At 22.4% G+C, this 16,823-nt stretch overlaps 1 protein-coding gene across 1 annotated transcript in view; it reads right to left on the reverse strand.

Moving 5' to 3' along the window:
• The window catches only part of LOC136974089 (probable phospholipid-transporting ATPase IA), a 166,618-nt gene that overhangs the window by 101,391 nt on the left and 48,404 nt on the right, over nucleotides 1-16,823 (reverse strand). The window contains 3 exon segments of the mRNA XM_067268884.1: nucleotides 2,920-3,018; nucleotides 3,122-3,221; nucleotides 5,501-5,615. Coding sequence (XP_067124985.1) covers nucleotides 2,920-3,018; nucleotides 3,122-3,221; nucleotides 5,501-5,615 — 314 coding nt within the window.

Below are 16,823 nucleotides of genomic sequence, written 5' to 3' on the forward strand. Positions count from 1 at the left end.
TGAATGAATGAAGCAATGTCTCTCAATCGTTGTTCTTGATAGTTCCTAATTGTTACCATCCTCTGTCATAGATGTCTTCCATATTGATCTTACTGTAGAAATCTAAGAACTCTGGATCAATAGACTGCAGAATCTTTGTGTTGTCAGAAATGTTAATGGAATATGTTAATAGTTAATGGAAATGACATCATAGGCTCAGCATACTGAAAGATTGAGTGTCTTGGGCTCTCAACAAGAAAAACATATTAATATCTCCCTGATGCAGAACATAGGTGACAATGCTTCCAGGCTTCTTGTACTTGTATATTGAACATGTTAGAGACAACAAAAGAAATCTTGTTTTGGTTTTACACCAGCAACCTTGTGTTTCCATGTAGATATATGTTTAGTTAAAATAGATTGACCATTATTCCTTGTTGCCTATGATGTCTTGGGTATCCACTATAGTCACATGAAATAGCTTAGTATTTTGTGGACTGGCAATAAAAGAAATGTACTGATTAAAGGTGTAGTTGTGATCAGTATCTCACATTATCCATTTTGCAGAAGTGAAATCCTGATCATAAGAAAGATATAAAATATTGCTTTCTGAATTACTGCACATTTTTTTCAGTGCATAACCGTTAGGTTTCCAAAGGACTTTAATCCTTGACTAAATTCCTTTGGCAACTTAATCGTCTTCATATCGTTGCTACACCATTTTAGGCATGGGAATTTCATCTCTAAGAAACTGCAGGCATCATCATTGCAAAACCACTGTTAACATAAAATGTGCCAATTTGTGACTAGCACCTTTGGCAAATGATTGATTCAGTCAATATTAAATTATTATTATTAAATAAAAAAAATTTCCATTTCTTTTGATAATGTTTAAATATAACAGAAATAAACTAAAATGCATTAATATTTCATATGAATTAAACAAAATATATTTGTTTCTTTACAGAAATTTTAATTTGATTTTTCAAATATTAACAGTTCCAAAACAACTTATTGAATACTTCTGCAAAATTTTACACACACTATTCTTTCAAATAAACTTTTTTATTATATAAACTTAGGAATTAAGATTTTACAATATCTTAATTCCTAAGTTTGGAATAAAAACCTTAATTTATAGTATCTTAATTTTTAAGTTTTATAGTAGCATATTTATAATGCATACTTAAAGCTTTTGACAAGTATTGTGTTAAATAAATGTTACAAACTTTAAATTATTTCAGTTTAAATATTTATCCTAATAGCAAAATTTTTTGTTTCAAATAAAAAAGTTATATTTTCTAACTTCCACATAAAAATAATTTTCTTAATGTTTTTAACTACAGTTTTCATAAATTATACATACTTTTATATTTTTAGTTTTTGTTCTGTTTTCTAATCTGTAGATTAGAATGTTTGAAGAAATTAATATCAAAATTTGATTGTTACAACAAAAAATTATTAGAGTTACTAGTAGTTTTAAATATATTTGAAAATTTTTCATTCTATTATCAAATAAAAATCTATTTAATTTAGTCAATCAAAATATTTTGTTCAATATTTCAATATCAAAATATTTTGTTTTATCAAAAGGAAGGAGGCTAACTCAAAAATTTTTAAATATTTGAAAAATTATAAATATGTTTTATTAACATGTGCAAGACAATTTGTATTGCAGATGGTCCAATAAACCACACTTGCCATCATAAATGATTTTAAAAACATTCTGAAGTTGAAATAAATAAATTTTTTTTTTCTTTTTGTGTGTGTCAATGGGGAGGACTTAAGTCTCTGTAGCCCCATGGATCCACCCATTTCTAAATAAAATATTCTACATCTTATAAAATGCTATTTTTTATGTTAAAAAATTTGAAGTTAAAGAATATTTGATGGTGTCATATTTTTCTATTACACAGACCAAAAAATTTCTTAATGGAAATGTAATTCAAATTTTGTTTGGAACTGGAAATGTAAGGGAATAATTTTAATTTTATGATCATGAAATAGAAAATACAGGACATTAATTTAAAAATTACATTATTATTATAGATATCTATCTAAGAAACAAAATGGTGAAAATTATTCAATCACATTACAGGTTTATAACTGAATTTCTTTTAAACATATTACAAGTATATTGTTGTGTTAATACACACACACACACACACACACACACAGGGAAGGGGTGCAGATGTTTGGTGTTCATTATTATTATTTTTATCATCTTTTATTAGTTCATATTCCTTATATGTGATTTAATTTGTACATAAAAATAAATGTTTTTTCTTCCTATTTTCTTCCTGTGTTTTTTCCCATGATAATAACTGTATATCTACTTTTTCACCCACCCCTTGTATATGTTACTTATATTTTCATGAAGCAAATGACAATTTTGTTGAGAAAAAAACAAAATAAAATTTATTAAATAAATTCAAAAAATAATAAGTTAAAAGAAACTTAGAATGAATACTGAAATCACTTAGTTCTCTTCTATAAACATCTTGATGTAATGATGTAATGAAAGTAAACTTTCATTATATTTAGAAAATTAATAAAAATATTTTCAAATTCAATTAAAATGAAGTAAAAAAATTTTTTCTTAGAAATTCTAACAAATTAATTTAAATCTTATTCTTAAAATACAATTTATATTAATTTGTTAGATATCATATGGATATCAAAAACATATTTTGCTCAGCATTCAACCTGTTAAAACTAATTACAATATTTACAAATATCTAAATATCAAATATCTAATTTTAACACAGTACTAAGTATAAAAAACTAAAATATATATTTCTGTAATTTAAACTTGATTCAATGTCTGTCTGTTTATCTAAATATAAATGTATTCCAGAAGTTTATTGTATCAATATCAGAATATTATATTAAAAAATAAAAATGTACACTTTAAAATTTTTTAAATTAATAAAAACTTACAATATCTTCTATTATTTCTTTGATTGCAGAAACTGTCAAAATAAATATCAATGGAACTGCTGTCGTATACCTTCCAGTAGGAGATACATTTGGAATTTGCTGAAAAATAATGTATTATTAAATGTCAGTATTGATTTAAATTATATACGTTAAATTTTAATATGCTATATAAAATTAATTAAACATAAAAGTTATTTCTTACTTGAAGTAGTGCAATAAATAAGAAAAAAATATTTGAATATCTTCTGAACTGTTCAAATAGAAACTTTGGCAGAAAGGAAAAGAAATTATATTTTGCTGTACTGAAATGAAATAAATTATTCAATTTTACAAGTCTAAAACTCAATAAAACATATACTATATATATATATTGTAATTATATAGATATGTATATAATAAACTCTCAAAGTTAAAAAATTCAAGTGTATTAAAATTCTTTTCTGGATGAAGTAAAAAGAATACAGTAAACTTCAAAAGTCACCAGAAACAGATCAAAATATTTATTATTTTAAAAACGAAACTATTCTAATTAAACTATACTTATATACATAGTTACATTATAATCCAGTAATTTTTATTTTGTTTTGTAGTTAAATTTTTAAAATATCCTGGGTCAAAATCTTGCTAAATAATCTTGTACATTCTTAATAGAGAACTAAACAGAATCAACACAACTTTGTTTTGTTTTTATTACAGTCATCAGTAATTATGTATATTATGTTATATTTCAATTATTATTGAAATATATTTCAAGATGGCTGGCACCATCTTGAAATAGAAAGTTTGTAAAAAATTAAAAGTTATTTTTTTCTTTATTTTGATATTTTTTGTACAAATTTCAATTATTATTGAAATACAATAAAATTTATACAATAATTACTTTCAAATGTAATGCAAGTTTTAACCTTTATTCTCATTAATAACTGCATAAATTGTAATACAGGTATCCCTTGATTAACGCAGTTAATTAATCCCTCGATCCTACTGAGTGTATCAAAATTGTGTTAATCAAAATAAGGTATCTAAGTTAAGTAAAGACAGCTGATAAAGCCACATAAATTAAAACTTCTGTCATGTACGTAAGGGGATTGCCATAATTAATTTTATGCATTAATCAAATCCTGTATTAAAGCAAGGGATACCTGGGATACATGTAATTTATGTTAATTTTTTAAATTCTTTTGATTTTATTTAAGTAACTAAGTAATGAATAAATTTTATTATTTATAGACTTATTTTAAGTTAATATTCTAAACATGCATACTACTCTTCTCTTCTGATACAGTCAAACCTTATTTATCTGGATTAAATGGGATCAGACCCAATCTGAATTAACAAAAATCCAATTAAATTCAAATACCCATTAATTTTGGTTTAAGTCTGAAATTTTATACTGTAAACCCTTTTTAATGATTGAAAATAAACTCACATGATTTATCAACTTGAAAACAATGGGAACATTAAAATTACTCGGTATATATATACAGTACATATTTTTATCCTTGCAAATATGAGATGACTTACATAGGTACATACATATTGAGAGTGTAAATAATGTTTCAATGATCCCATAAACACTGTAAAAAGTAATAATTTTTCAATAAAATGTATAAAGATAAATAGAAATGACTATTCAAACCAATCCAGATATTCCAGAAATACAAATGAATGGAGTTTGACTGTAGTTATTTAATAAAAACTGCTTACATATTTATTGCTTTATTTAATCTTTATTAAATAAAGATTCCTAAGTGCATAAATATAAATTCTTAAATGTGTAATAATTTTCAATAAAATTTTATTTATTAAATGAGCAGGAAAAAAATGAAGAAAAGTTAAAGAAATGTCACTCAAACTGTTTCATATAGCTTTCAATAAATCGTAAAATATTTTTCAAAAAAAAAAAATTATTATACAGAATACTAAAGGTTATGCCATCATAATGTTAATTATTTGATACTGCAATATAACATAATATTAAAAACTAAAAATAACAACTAAATCTAGATATTTTAAATATTCTGAATACAAATACTGTAATTTAAAAAACAAAAAAAACACATAAAAACATGTTGAACTTTCCACATGTGATAAATAACATATTTTATAAATTATTATTTAAAAAAATAAAATTTTTTATTAAAAATTTTCTGAGACATGATTCAATTTATGTTGTTTTAAAAAACTTTCAACTCTTATTGAACCAAAAAATCATACACCAAAAATATTTTTAGTTCTATTCAAGTGCCAGCTTTTTAACTAACAAATGATCAATAATTTAACAAAATATTTTCAAAACAAATCCTGTTACATAATAAATTGAATAATATTTTTCCTTATTAAATGTATTACATATGATTTTGAATAAGTGTCAAATTTAATAATTTATCAAATACTAATTTAATTAACAGATCAACTTAAACTATAAAATATAGAAAAAATAATTTATCCATTTATTATTATTATTATTATTATTATACAGTAAATATTTATTTCATTAAATTTACAGAAAAAGCCTAAATAGACATTATTAAATGCATTTAAAAATAAAATAAGTTCCTTCATATTCAAATCGATTTACCTTATTCTGTTTGAACAAAATTTTTGTTTCTGTGGTGCATTTATTGAAATAACTCTATGTTCAGTAATGTCTGGCTGTTCAGTAATACCTGAAGTCTGATCGTCATCATCATCATCTGAAAAATACAATTCCTTTAATGATTCTGAGCAATTTTCTAATAAAATGCAGTTAACATAAAAATTTATTTTTGGAAAAATAATGATTTTGGGCATTTGACCTTGTGGCATTTTGCCACTTTCAGACTACCTTCTATCAACTGGAGGATAGCCAATAAGGTTAATCAAAACAGCTGTTTAAGTACACAAGTCATTCTCTTTATCATAACAGAAAATGTTTAAAACAATTCTAAAGTACATAGAATGAAATAAAATTATTTCATCGTTAATTTAAATATTACAAGTTTAAATTATTATCTATTTCTATTAGGTCTATAATATTTTAAGATAATAAGAATAATAAGTACCAAGTATACTTATACATTTTTAAATATTTATAAATTTAAATATTTAAACCTTCTCAATATACAGATAATAATTGCATAAGTAAATATCTGAAATATAGAAATAATACCCAATAGAAACTCACTTATAGAAATTAATTTGCCTTTAATTAAAAATAGATAAACTTCTATTATAAATTTAATATTTTGAATATTGTCTAAGATTCATATTTTAAATTAAATATTTCACATAAATTTGCCTTATTTAAATTTTAAAAAACTAAATTTCAAATCGTTATAATGTAAAGTTTTCACGCAATTTCATTCAAACATTATATTAAAGGAATATAAAATACAGCTGTTAAATAATTGTTATGATAAACAATTCTAAACAAATGACATACAAATTTTTTTTAAATATTATTTACTAGTAGATTCACACTGTTTGGATCAATATTTAGTATTACAATACACCAGAAATATGCTAAAGTAGTTCTGAAAATAGCTTAATTGTAAAATAATTTTTGACAACTATTTACTGATTATTATGAAAATTCAATTCTGAAAATTAAATAAATTATATAAAATTATCTATGATTATAAAATAATTCTCCTTACATTAAATTTTATTTTCTTGCAGAATAAAATTCATTTAGAGTCTAAAGCTTTTAGAAGAAAAATAGAAATCTACTTTAATAAGATATTCTATTTATGTTTGAAATGTACAAAATAAAATAGTTATAAATACACAACAATAATTTATTTTTATCAATAATACTCTGCAAGTAAATCCTTGTATTTTATTTTAAGCAAAATATATTTTCATCTTAATTTTTTTCATTTGCAGATTTATATAAAATATTGGAATTCAGTTATGAATGAAAGAAATTTTGTATGAAATTAAACAAGCATCAGTAACTTTAAACATGATTGAAATTGTTGCTAAAGAGAATTTATAAATATTTTATCAAGAAATAAAGTTTCTAAATTAATATTAAACTATCTTTGATATTTTTTATAAAATTATTAAAATTTACTTCTGTTTTTAAATAAAACTAACTAAAAAGATATTTAAATATTAAATAAATTAAATTTTAAATCAATAATTTTCTAAAACATACAGTTTGATACATTTTTTATATTATATCAAATCACATTTACAAACAAACAATCTTAAATTTTTTATAACAAAATTTTGAATATTTAACTATTATTTATAGAAAATGTTGTAATATTAAATATTTAAATTCTTCAAATTAAAAAAATATTATCAATAAAATGTTTAAAAGAAATAAAAACATATCCAAATTTTGTTTTTATCTTTTTTTTTACACAATTTTGATTTAATATGGTCTGGGAGAAAATTCAATTCTTGCTTTACACAATTTGTTTTGATCTAACATGTTTCAATAAATTTGCCATTTTAAATATTTCATTTCTGGGATAAAATATTTACTTCCTTTTCTAGAAAATTGCTCTTTCTAAAGAAAAGTTCTTAGAATTTGCATTTAACACACATGCTGAAGTAAATTTAAAAATTTGGCTGTTTTTTTATGACTTATTTGAACATGTGTAGTGATAATCAGTCTCTCATTCTGACTTTATTCCATGATTAAAGCAGTCATAAAAATTTAATTTAAAGTCTGATGTATGTATGATTGCATTTCTTCTGATTTCCTTCAATATGGTGTCCACCAATGGCTGAGTGAATAATGCCACTAAATACTTGCAGTTGGTTAGAGTTCACACCTGACCAATAACTGGCCATGTGGAGTTTACTGAATTTTTTTTCACATGTCTAACAACTGAATAAAGGCCAATTTCTCATAGAAAGTCTCCCTCCCTTTCCTTGGCAGATGCCCACATACTGCATCACTGTATCACATCAATTCAAACCAATCCTTTCAATATGGAGTACTTTTTCTATGCCTATGCCATTTAGTGTTAAAGTTAGTGTTTAATTGAAAAAGGCAAATAAAACAAAATTAAAATTTTGTACTAACAAATAAGAATCTGGCATGAGAAAATAATCATCAGATAAAAGTTTATTAATGCCAATAGACAGTGTTCTTAAACTTTTATTTGTGAAATAATATACGTTTATTAAATTTTGCTAATAAATAAAATTAAATACTGTTTATTAAATTTTGCTAATAAATAAAATTACAATTGTTCGTCTGATTTATTAACTAAACTTGAAATATTTTGTTTAAATATATTCTATTTCATTAATTATTATTCATACCAGCTAAAGGCTGGAATCTTCCTTTTTTCCATAGGGACAATATTGTTTTCTATACTTTTTTTTTTTACATAATTTTTCAGAAATGTATTTACCATATAAAGACAGAATTGAGCATATATATACATAATGAGAAAAACAGAAATTTTTCAAGTTTATAAAAAATTTATTTTTAGTTATTTATTCAATAAAATAAATTGTGATTTCTCAAAAGTATATTAGAAAAATAAGTATAAATTATTGATAAGTAAAAAGAATTAGCTGCAATAAATAATTTTTCAGTATCTATTTATAAGATTTTTTTTATTAAATTATCTTCACATGATATTAAAATTTATACCTTTTTGAATGTTTTAAAGAATTGATTAATTCTTAAAGATTTTACATGAAATAATTTTTTCGTAAATGTATAATTCAAAATTAATAGAAAACTAACAAAAATGATTCATTCATATTTGATACAGAAAACTTAGTTATATTTAAAATTTTATGAATTATATTAATTAACTACAAAACAATTTTCAGATATTTTAAATCAATGATTTTTCTATATAAATTATACATGCTTATGAATAATAATATAATGAAAATACATATAAGATTAAACAAAAAATACTAAAGAAAAACTGAGTTATTATTATTGCAATGTTGATACATTAGAAAACATTTGTAGAGAATAGTTTTTTTTCCCCCCATATCAAATCTCTAAAACATACAATACAAAAGCTTTTCAAATGTTTTCTTACATCAGAATTTTTAAATGCATAAAAAGAAATAAAGTTTAAAAAAATCAATAACTCTACAGGTCTGTGGAATATCTGTGTTATCTGCTTTCAATTTAACATTACTTTACTACTGAAAAAAATATATAGCAAAGAAATTTATACTTCTAAAACAATCCAAACTAAAAAATCTCCATCTAGGAGTTTATATCACTTTAAATTATTGAATGAAAAGCTACTAATACTCTTTTAAATAAATTACAAGACAATGTTTTATATCTTTATAAAAATCTGACCAAGAAATACATGAAAAAAAAATTTTTTTTACAGAAAATTAAGCATCATTTAATAAATAAATTCAAAACTCCTTAAAATAGATTATTTTAAAAATAAATAATAGCTAGTTAAATGTATTAAATATCAATGATAACAGTTCTAGCCTTTACCAGCAGGAATATTTTATTTATCAAATGTTTTCAGCTGACTGGGCAGCCATCCTCAGTATTAAGTATTATAAAGCTATAATAAAAACAATTGATTTAAAATGCAGAAACAACAAACAGTGTTTATTATTAGAGTTATGAATAAATAACCTTATACATAAATATAATGAATATAATTCTTTAATATTATGTAATTCTTAATAATAAATATACTATGAACATTTACCAGTATTTGTTTTATTAGTAATTAAGTTTAAACTGATCTATTATAAATATTACATGTAGTTTGTTTTAGTTGTATATATATATATTGATGTAAAATTGACCAATTGAATCATTTAAAAAGTTTTAATTTAATCATGCATTTGAAATGTGTAATTAAATTTGGAACAGTGGTTAACTGTATATATTACACAACATTTATACTTGATTAACATGCAAAAATTATATTGTTCAAAAGCATTAAATGGACTAATAAATAATTTTAAAATAAAATTAATTAGATAAAAATTATATTTATCACAAAATGCTGAATGAATTAACTTTTTTCAAGTTCATTTTAAATAAATACAAGCTGCCATCATTTTATGCTGGTGATGCATACCTGGAGGAGACTGTGTAAATAAAAAACTGGCACAAAATAAATCCATTTTATTATGAAATAAATAGTGACGCATTCCAGGAAATCATGAATGAATATATACACTATGTTTAGTACCAAGATTTTTACTAATATTAATACAAAATAGTAATAAATTAATAATACAGAAATTGTAATTTATTTATTTATAGCCAAAATTGACAATGCAATTTTTATACAGTTACTATATTCATTTTGTACAGCCATGTTGCCAAGGATGCCATCCATTAATACATGGATGAGCACCTAAGCTTTAGGTATTTTGGGCCTTCTCTAGCATGACAGGTCTATCACCCCCCTACAGCTGACAGCCTGATCTTGGTAGGAAATACTAAACTGCAGTACATAGCACTATATCCATTTTAAGGGTTTCTATTCACAATTTTTAAAATATTATTAAAACCAATGGGTTCTATTCCTTGTGGGACCTCTATGCGTCATTCTAGTCAATCTTATGAATAATATGGCTTTGAGTGACACTGTACGCAACTTTCTATGATAATGGCTTTGTTGATGTGTGATGATTGCTAGTCCATCATTGATGGATTAGCCTGAAAATGGTCATACAAGTAAAATTTGAGTCCAAAATTGTTTACTATGCCTTCCTTTTCTTGAAAATTTCATAATAAGGTGTAAGGCTTTATTTAAACTCCTCCTTACAAAATCACTTCACTCCCAGCAGGATCAATTTTGCAACACTTCAATCAATGAGTTGGCATTAGTATGAAATAATTGGTTCATCATCATTCATCTCTTCCTCTCGTTGCATATTTAAATATTCTACAAATTTACTAATTCTACTATTAACAGTGAAAAATACTAAATGTAAATATAAATATTTGCATTTAATATCTGCAAAAAATATTCTATACATTGTGGAAAAAATTTTTTGAGATTTTTTTTGAAGAAACTTGAAATCAGCTTTAATGTCAATTGGTATAAATCAAACTGGTATAAAATAAGGGTAGCCTGTACATTTATTTTAAATATAAGACAGTTAAAAACAATTACATATTTTATATTGACGGATTATCATATTTTTCAAAAAAAAAAAACACAGATTAAAACAAACAAAATATCATCTTAATTATGTGATGTGTTTTGAATAGAAAAAGTATAAAAATCAAAATAAATATACAATCATAACTTTGATTCTTGTATGAATTTTACATATTAACAATAAAAGCTGAGTTAGAATAGTGGTAACATCCAATTTTCTTCAAAATTTATAAGAGTTCAAAATCAACTAAGGTTAGCCTAATATTTATTAAAATTATATTTCAAAAATTGTAAAAAATATGTTTATTTAATTTTAACAAAAATACATTTAAAATTTTTCTTTTTAAATTTTTCTTGTAACTTAAGCCATTAAATTAAAGTTTTGATTATTATAATGTAATAAAAATATTTATGTTTACAAGTCTATGAAATTAAAATTAATTTAAAATTAAGTGAATATCAATTTTCACAAAAATTATCTGGAAATGAGATGTAAGAGACTGAAAACATTAATCAGTTAAATTCTATTTCACTCCTTAAACATTAAAATTAATTGATATTCACTTAGTTATAAGCCTACAACTATGTATATACCTTTTTTTTTAAACATTAGACAACTTAATTTTATTGAAAAAAGATGAACTAATTTAAATATATTACAATAAATAAATTGCTGTCAGTTATATTTATATTACAATTATTTGCTGTTAGATTATAAAATTATTTTATAAACTCTGTTATATTGTAGAAATTAAAATTATCAAAATGAATATTATAAAAAAATTAATTTTATGTGATTTTAATTTCATAAAAAATTATATTTTTAATTATTAACAAAACTAATTTTATTACCGAAAAACATTTTGATATTTTATATATTTTATGTCTTTTCTCTGAAGACAAGTGACATTTATTGTACATTATTAAGAATTTAAACATATAAATATTAATATTTAACAGAAAAAAAAATGTATAAAAGTAATTTTGGTATATAAAATTCAGTTCTCTAAAGATAAGATATTGAATTCATGTATAGGAATAAAAATTGAACTAATCCTTTAAGTTAATTATATTCTTAATTTTTATAATTCACTGTGTTTCTTAATTGAAGTAATTCATAGTAAAAATTAAATAATTGTCATAACTAAAGATTTAAGTAAGAATTTGCATTAATTCTTTAATGAAATTTTTAGTTGATTTCTTAATTGAATTCTTAGTCAGCATTTGTTCTATTTTAGTAGTAATTTATTTTAATATTTATTACTATTCTGTTCTATTCTGACTTCTATTTATAAAATTCAATCATAATTTTAATTAACTAAATAAAATTAAAATTTTATAATTATTTTATGTAAACAAAAATAAATTTAAGTACTTAAACATTAACTCATAATTAATTATTAAAATAATTCTCTTTGTAACATATGAAACAATTTTTAATTTATATTTTAAACATATTTCTTCTAAACTACTCAACAGAATAAAGTTAATTATAAATTATTTAAAATTTGCAATTTTGTATCTTAAAAATTTAACTTTTTTAAATTTTTCAAACATTTATTTAGAACATTCTTATGTAAAGTAAATAATTTTAAAAAATATTTTTAATATATAAAGTATTGGCAATGAACTAATTACACAGAACTAAAAATTTAATATTGATTTAAGGCAAATTTGTTTACCGAATGAAGTAGATTATTAGATTTTATTTTACAGCAGAAACTTAAATTTACTAAAGGTTAAAAACAGCCTAAATATAAGATTCCTTTTAGCCAAGAAGTAATTATAACTTTCAATTTAATTTATTTATTCACATAAAAAAAAATTTTAGAGAATAAATTGAACAATCATCAAGGATAAAATTTCAGCCAACATTTAAATACTAATTGAACAATTGAACTGGTTATTTAAAATTACATCCAATTAATTTTATTGTCATATATATTACATTTAGTGCTAATGTTTGGTTTAATTCTATATGATTAATTATAAGAAAAGTTGTCTAATTTAACATTTATTTAAAGATCTTTTTATTGTATATTACTTATATAAAGTACAATAAATATCTTAGCATTAAGTCAGAAACTATAAAATTACCTTTAAATCAAGATAAGGCAAATACATTTGTTTTATATTACATCACTTCAATAAAATAACAATTGTATTTAAATGCAAATGTTCAATTAAAATGTAAATTTTAAACATTCTTTCCATGCTTTTACATTTAATTGAAGTACGTTGTTAAACAAGAATTATATTAATATACAAGCTCATTAAAAATAATATAAATTAATTTTTTACAAATTAGCATTTTATAATAAAATTTAATTAATGAAGACAACTTATTTTATTGCAAAATTTTATGTTTGGTAATTTAAGAGTAGAAATAAAATTTTATTATTATATAATTGCATATAATTTAAATTTTTCTATTTATATGTTTCAATAAGTTTATATAATTAATATAAAAAAAGCAATAATAAATGTTTTTAATTCAAATGACTACCTCTGCTTCCAACATAATAAATGGTCAATTAAGCATTATGTAAATACTTGAGATATAATAATTTAAAACATTGAAAAAATTAAACATAAATTATACATTATATTTTTGTATTTCTGCTTAACATATTTAAAATATTACATATTCCTACATATTCCTTAATAAAAATAAAAGTAATCTTCAAAATAAAGCTAAAGAAATGTGGTCTGACTGACTGTTACAGAATGAGAACAAAAAAACAAGAGGAATTAAATAAATTTAGGCAAAATCCTAATGATGAAAATTTTGAAAACTATAAAAAAGCTAAACAATCCTATAATAATCTACTTAAAACTAAAAAATCAAACTATCTTTGCAAAATTGAACTAAACCTAATTAAAAATAATAGAGATGGTAAACTGTTTTGGAATACAATATGAAGATTTCGGCCTAAGTTAATCAGAAGTTCTATCATAGTAGACTTTAATACCTGGAAGCAGTTTTATCAAAGATTTCCACAAATTCATGTGGAATTATCGTTAAATACAAGTTTAGAAGTTTACAACAAAATTTTAGATTCTGACTTTACTATTACTGAATTGAATAATGTCATTAAAAAAACAAAAAGTAAAATAACTCCAGGAAATGACAATATTCCAATTGATTTCCTAAAAATATTATCACACAATTCTAGACTAAAAATATTAAATTTATTTAATAGTATGTACAAATCTGCTTCCTATCTCGATTCCTGGATCTCAGCCATTCTTACGATGATCTATAAAAAGGGCGATCATTCCTCTCCTAGCAATTACAGACCGATAGCATTGTTATCTACTATAAGAAAATGTTTTACCTCACTCCTTGCAAACAAATTTAAGCTATGGACTAAAACTATGGAATTAGAAGCCAAATTTCAATATGCATTTACTGTAAATAAAGGAACCAAATTTGCAATTTTTACCTTATTAATGATAGTTCAACTTTATCTATTAAAAATACATAGGAAAATATATGCTTCCTTCATTGATATACAAAAAGCATTTGACTCAATATACGTTCCTCTGTTGGTGCATAATCTGAAATCCTGTGGTGCAAGTTCCCGATTTACTTCAGCAATTCTTAAACTATACTCAAACTATAATATCAAGATAAAACAAGGCAATAATATCTCTCAAACTTTAACTTTATCCCATGGAATTCTTCAAGGTGATCTTCTCTCTCTCATTATTTATTCAACTTCTATCTCATAGGTATTGATCGCCTTTTTACCGAATCAACTGATGGAATTGAAATAGGAAATAGAATCTTTCATTATACTCTTTTTGCGAATGATCTTGTGCTTCTGGCTCCAACAAAGATTTCATTACAAAGGAAAATTAATCAACTTAATAAATTTCTTCAATCACTATATTTAACAATAAATTTGACCAAAACGAAAGTCATAATATTCTGTAATAATTGCAAAATATCTGAAAATAACACTAAAATATATCATGAAAATACTCTTTTACAAACTGTAAATGAAATAGACTATTTGGGAGTCAAATTTGATTGGAACTATCTTTAAAGCACATTTTAATAAAATAAAAATCAAAGCAAAGCAAGCCATAGATAATCTACTATTTATATGTTCCAAGTTGAAAACTACTAATTTGAAAATTCATATTAAACTGTTTAACTCAACTATCATACCCATAATATATTATGCAAGTCCAATATGGAGTTTAGATTATATTTATAAATTGGAATATCTTCACGTCTATTATTTACGCAGATTATTTCATCTGGAAAGAACTATTCCAGGATATGCTTTGCGGCATGAAGTAAACCGAATTTGGTTCTTCCCGTTCTTACTGAAACGTTTAATAAAATTTTACTACAGAATCAAATTTAAAAATGATAATACTATAATATATTTACACCAACAAAATATTAATCAAAGTAAAAATCAGAAATTTAAGCATCTATGGCATTACAAATTAAGCCAAATCCTAAATAGTTTTGGTGTATCGGAGTCATTATTTGAAGATAACATTAATGATTGGAAATTTGGATATTCACTTTTAATAAACTCCGCAATTTCCCAGGCAATAAACAAAGATCAAAATTCACTATACCAAAGTACTTATCACCCATGGTATATTGATTTATTACAAATTGCGTCTTCACAACCTTATATGTCACAACTAGTTAGTTTAATTGTAAAACGATTAATAATTCAACTCCGTTTAAATAAATATACTCTTTTTATTAATAATATTTATATTAATTTAGCAAGATCTTATTGCCCTTTATGTAATTCTGAAGAATTTTCATTATATCATCTAATTCACAATTGTCAAGAACTTCATAGCTTGCGTGACTATTATAAAATACCTCAAATATGCAATTATAATTCATTACTCGACTTCCAACTTAATTTAAATAATCTCAGTAAAATGAATCTTTACAAAATATACAATTATTTTGTTAAAATCTCCAAAAAGTACTATTTGAAACATCAAAATTAATGATTGTTATTGTATTCACTGTCTTTGTAATTATAAATGAAACATTATGTATGCAATCATAAAATCGTTGTTTATAGTGTTTATGACTTATCTTTGTACTTTAGATTTGCTAATTTGTAATCCTTCGAACCACTTGTATTATTCCCCCCTAACAGAGAAATTGTTCTCTTTTTGTATTGCTAATTTGTATTGTATTATTTTTATGTTATTAAACTTTCTTTCTATATTTAAAATATTTAAAAGAGAGAAATTTTAATATTTTATCATTGTAAATAATAAATCCTGAGTATTGATTTTGAAATTGCATTAGTATTTTAAAAATCTATTAAATATGTTACATATAAAATATGTTTATATATTGATTATATTTTAAATAATAAAAATATTTGAAAATATTTTTTAAAAAATAATCATAATAATCATCAATTTGTAACTTGTATGAAGTTTCTGTAAACTTAACTTTTGTAAATAAGTGGCTTAAATCCCAACTGGAATTTTGTTTTTAAAATGAACAAATCTTCTAGCATTTATTTTAAATTTATAATTATATTTTAATGTCAGTTTTTCATATAATCTTTTAATCTTAAGGATCTTTATATATGTAATTTCTTAATAACAAAATTCAAATTCAAAGTCATCAAGTCAAAAAAAAACACCATAGTTTATTAAGTAAATATTTTCAACAGATTTACTTCAAAAAATTTTTTTTTCTTAAAACCATGACTTTTTAATTTACTTTTTCACTTTCTTTTGGATCAAATCAAACTGTAATTAAGTCCTTACAACTACATAAATTTTTATTTTGTATATAACAAAACATTACAAATTATTAGAAAAATGAAG

Source organism: Centruroides vittatus, unplaced genomic scaffold, assembly GCF_030686945.1.
Source record: "Centruroides vittatus isolate TY-2023 unplaced genomic scaffold, ASM3068694v2 contig_341, whole genome shotgun sequence".
Taxonomy (NCBI): Eukaryota; Metazoa; Arthropoda; class Arachnida; order Scorpiones; family Buthidae; genus Centruroides; species Centruroides vittatus.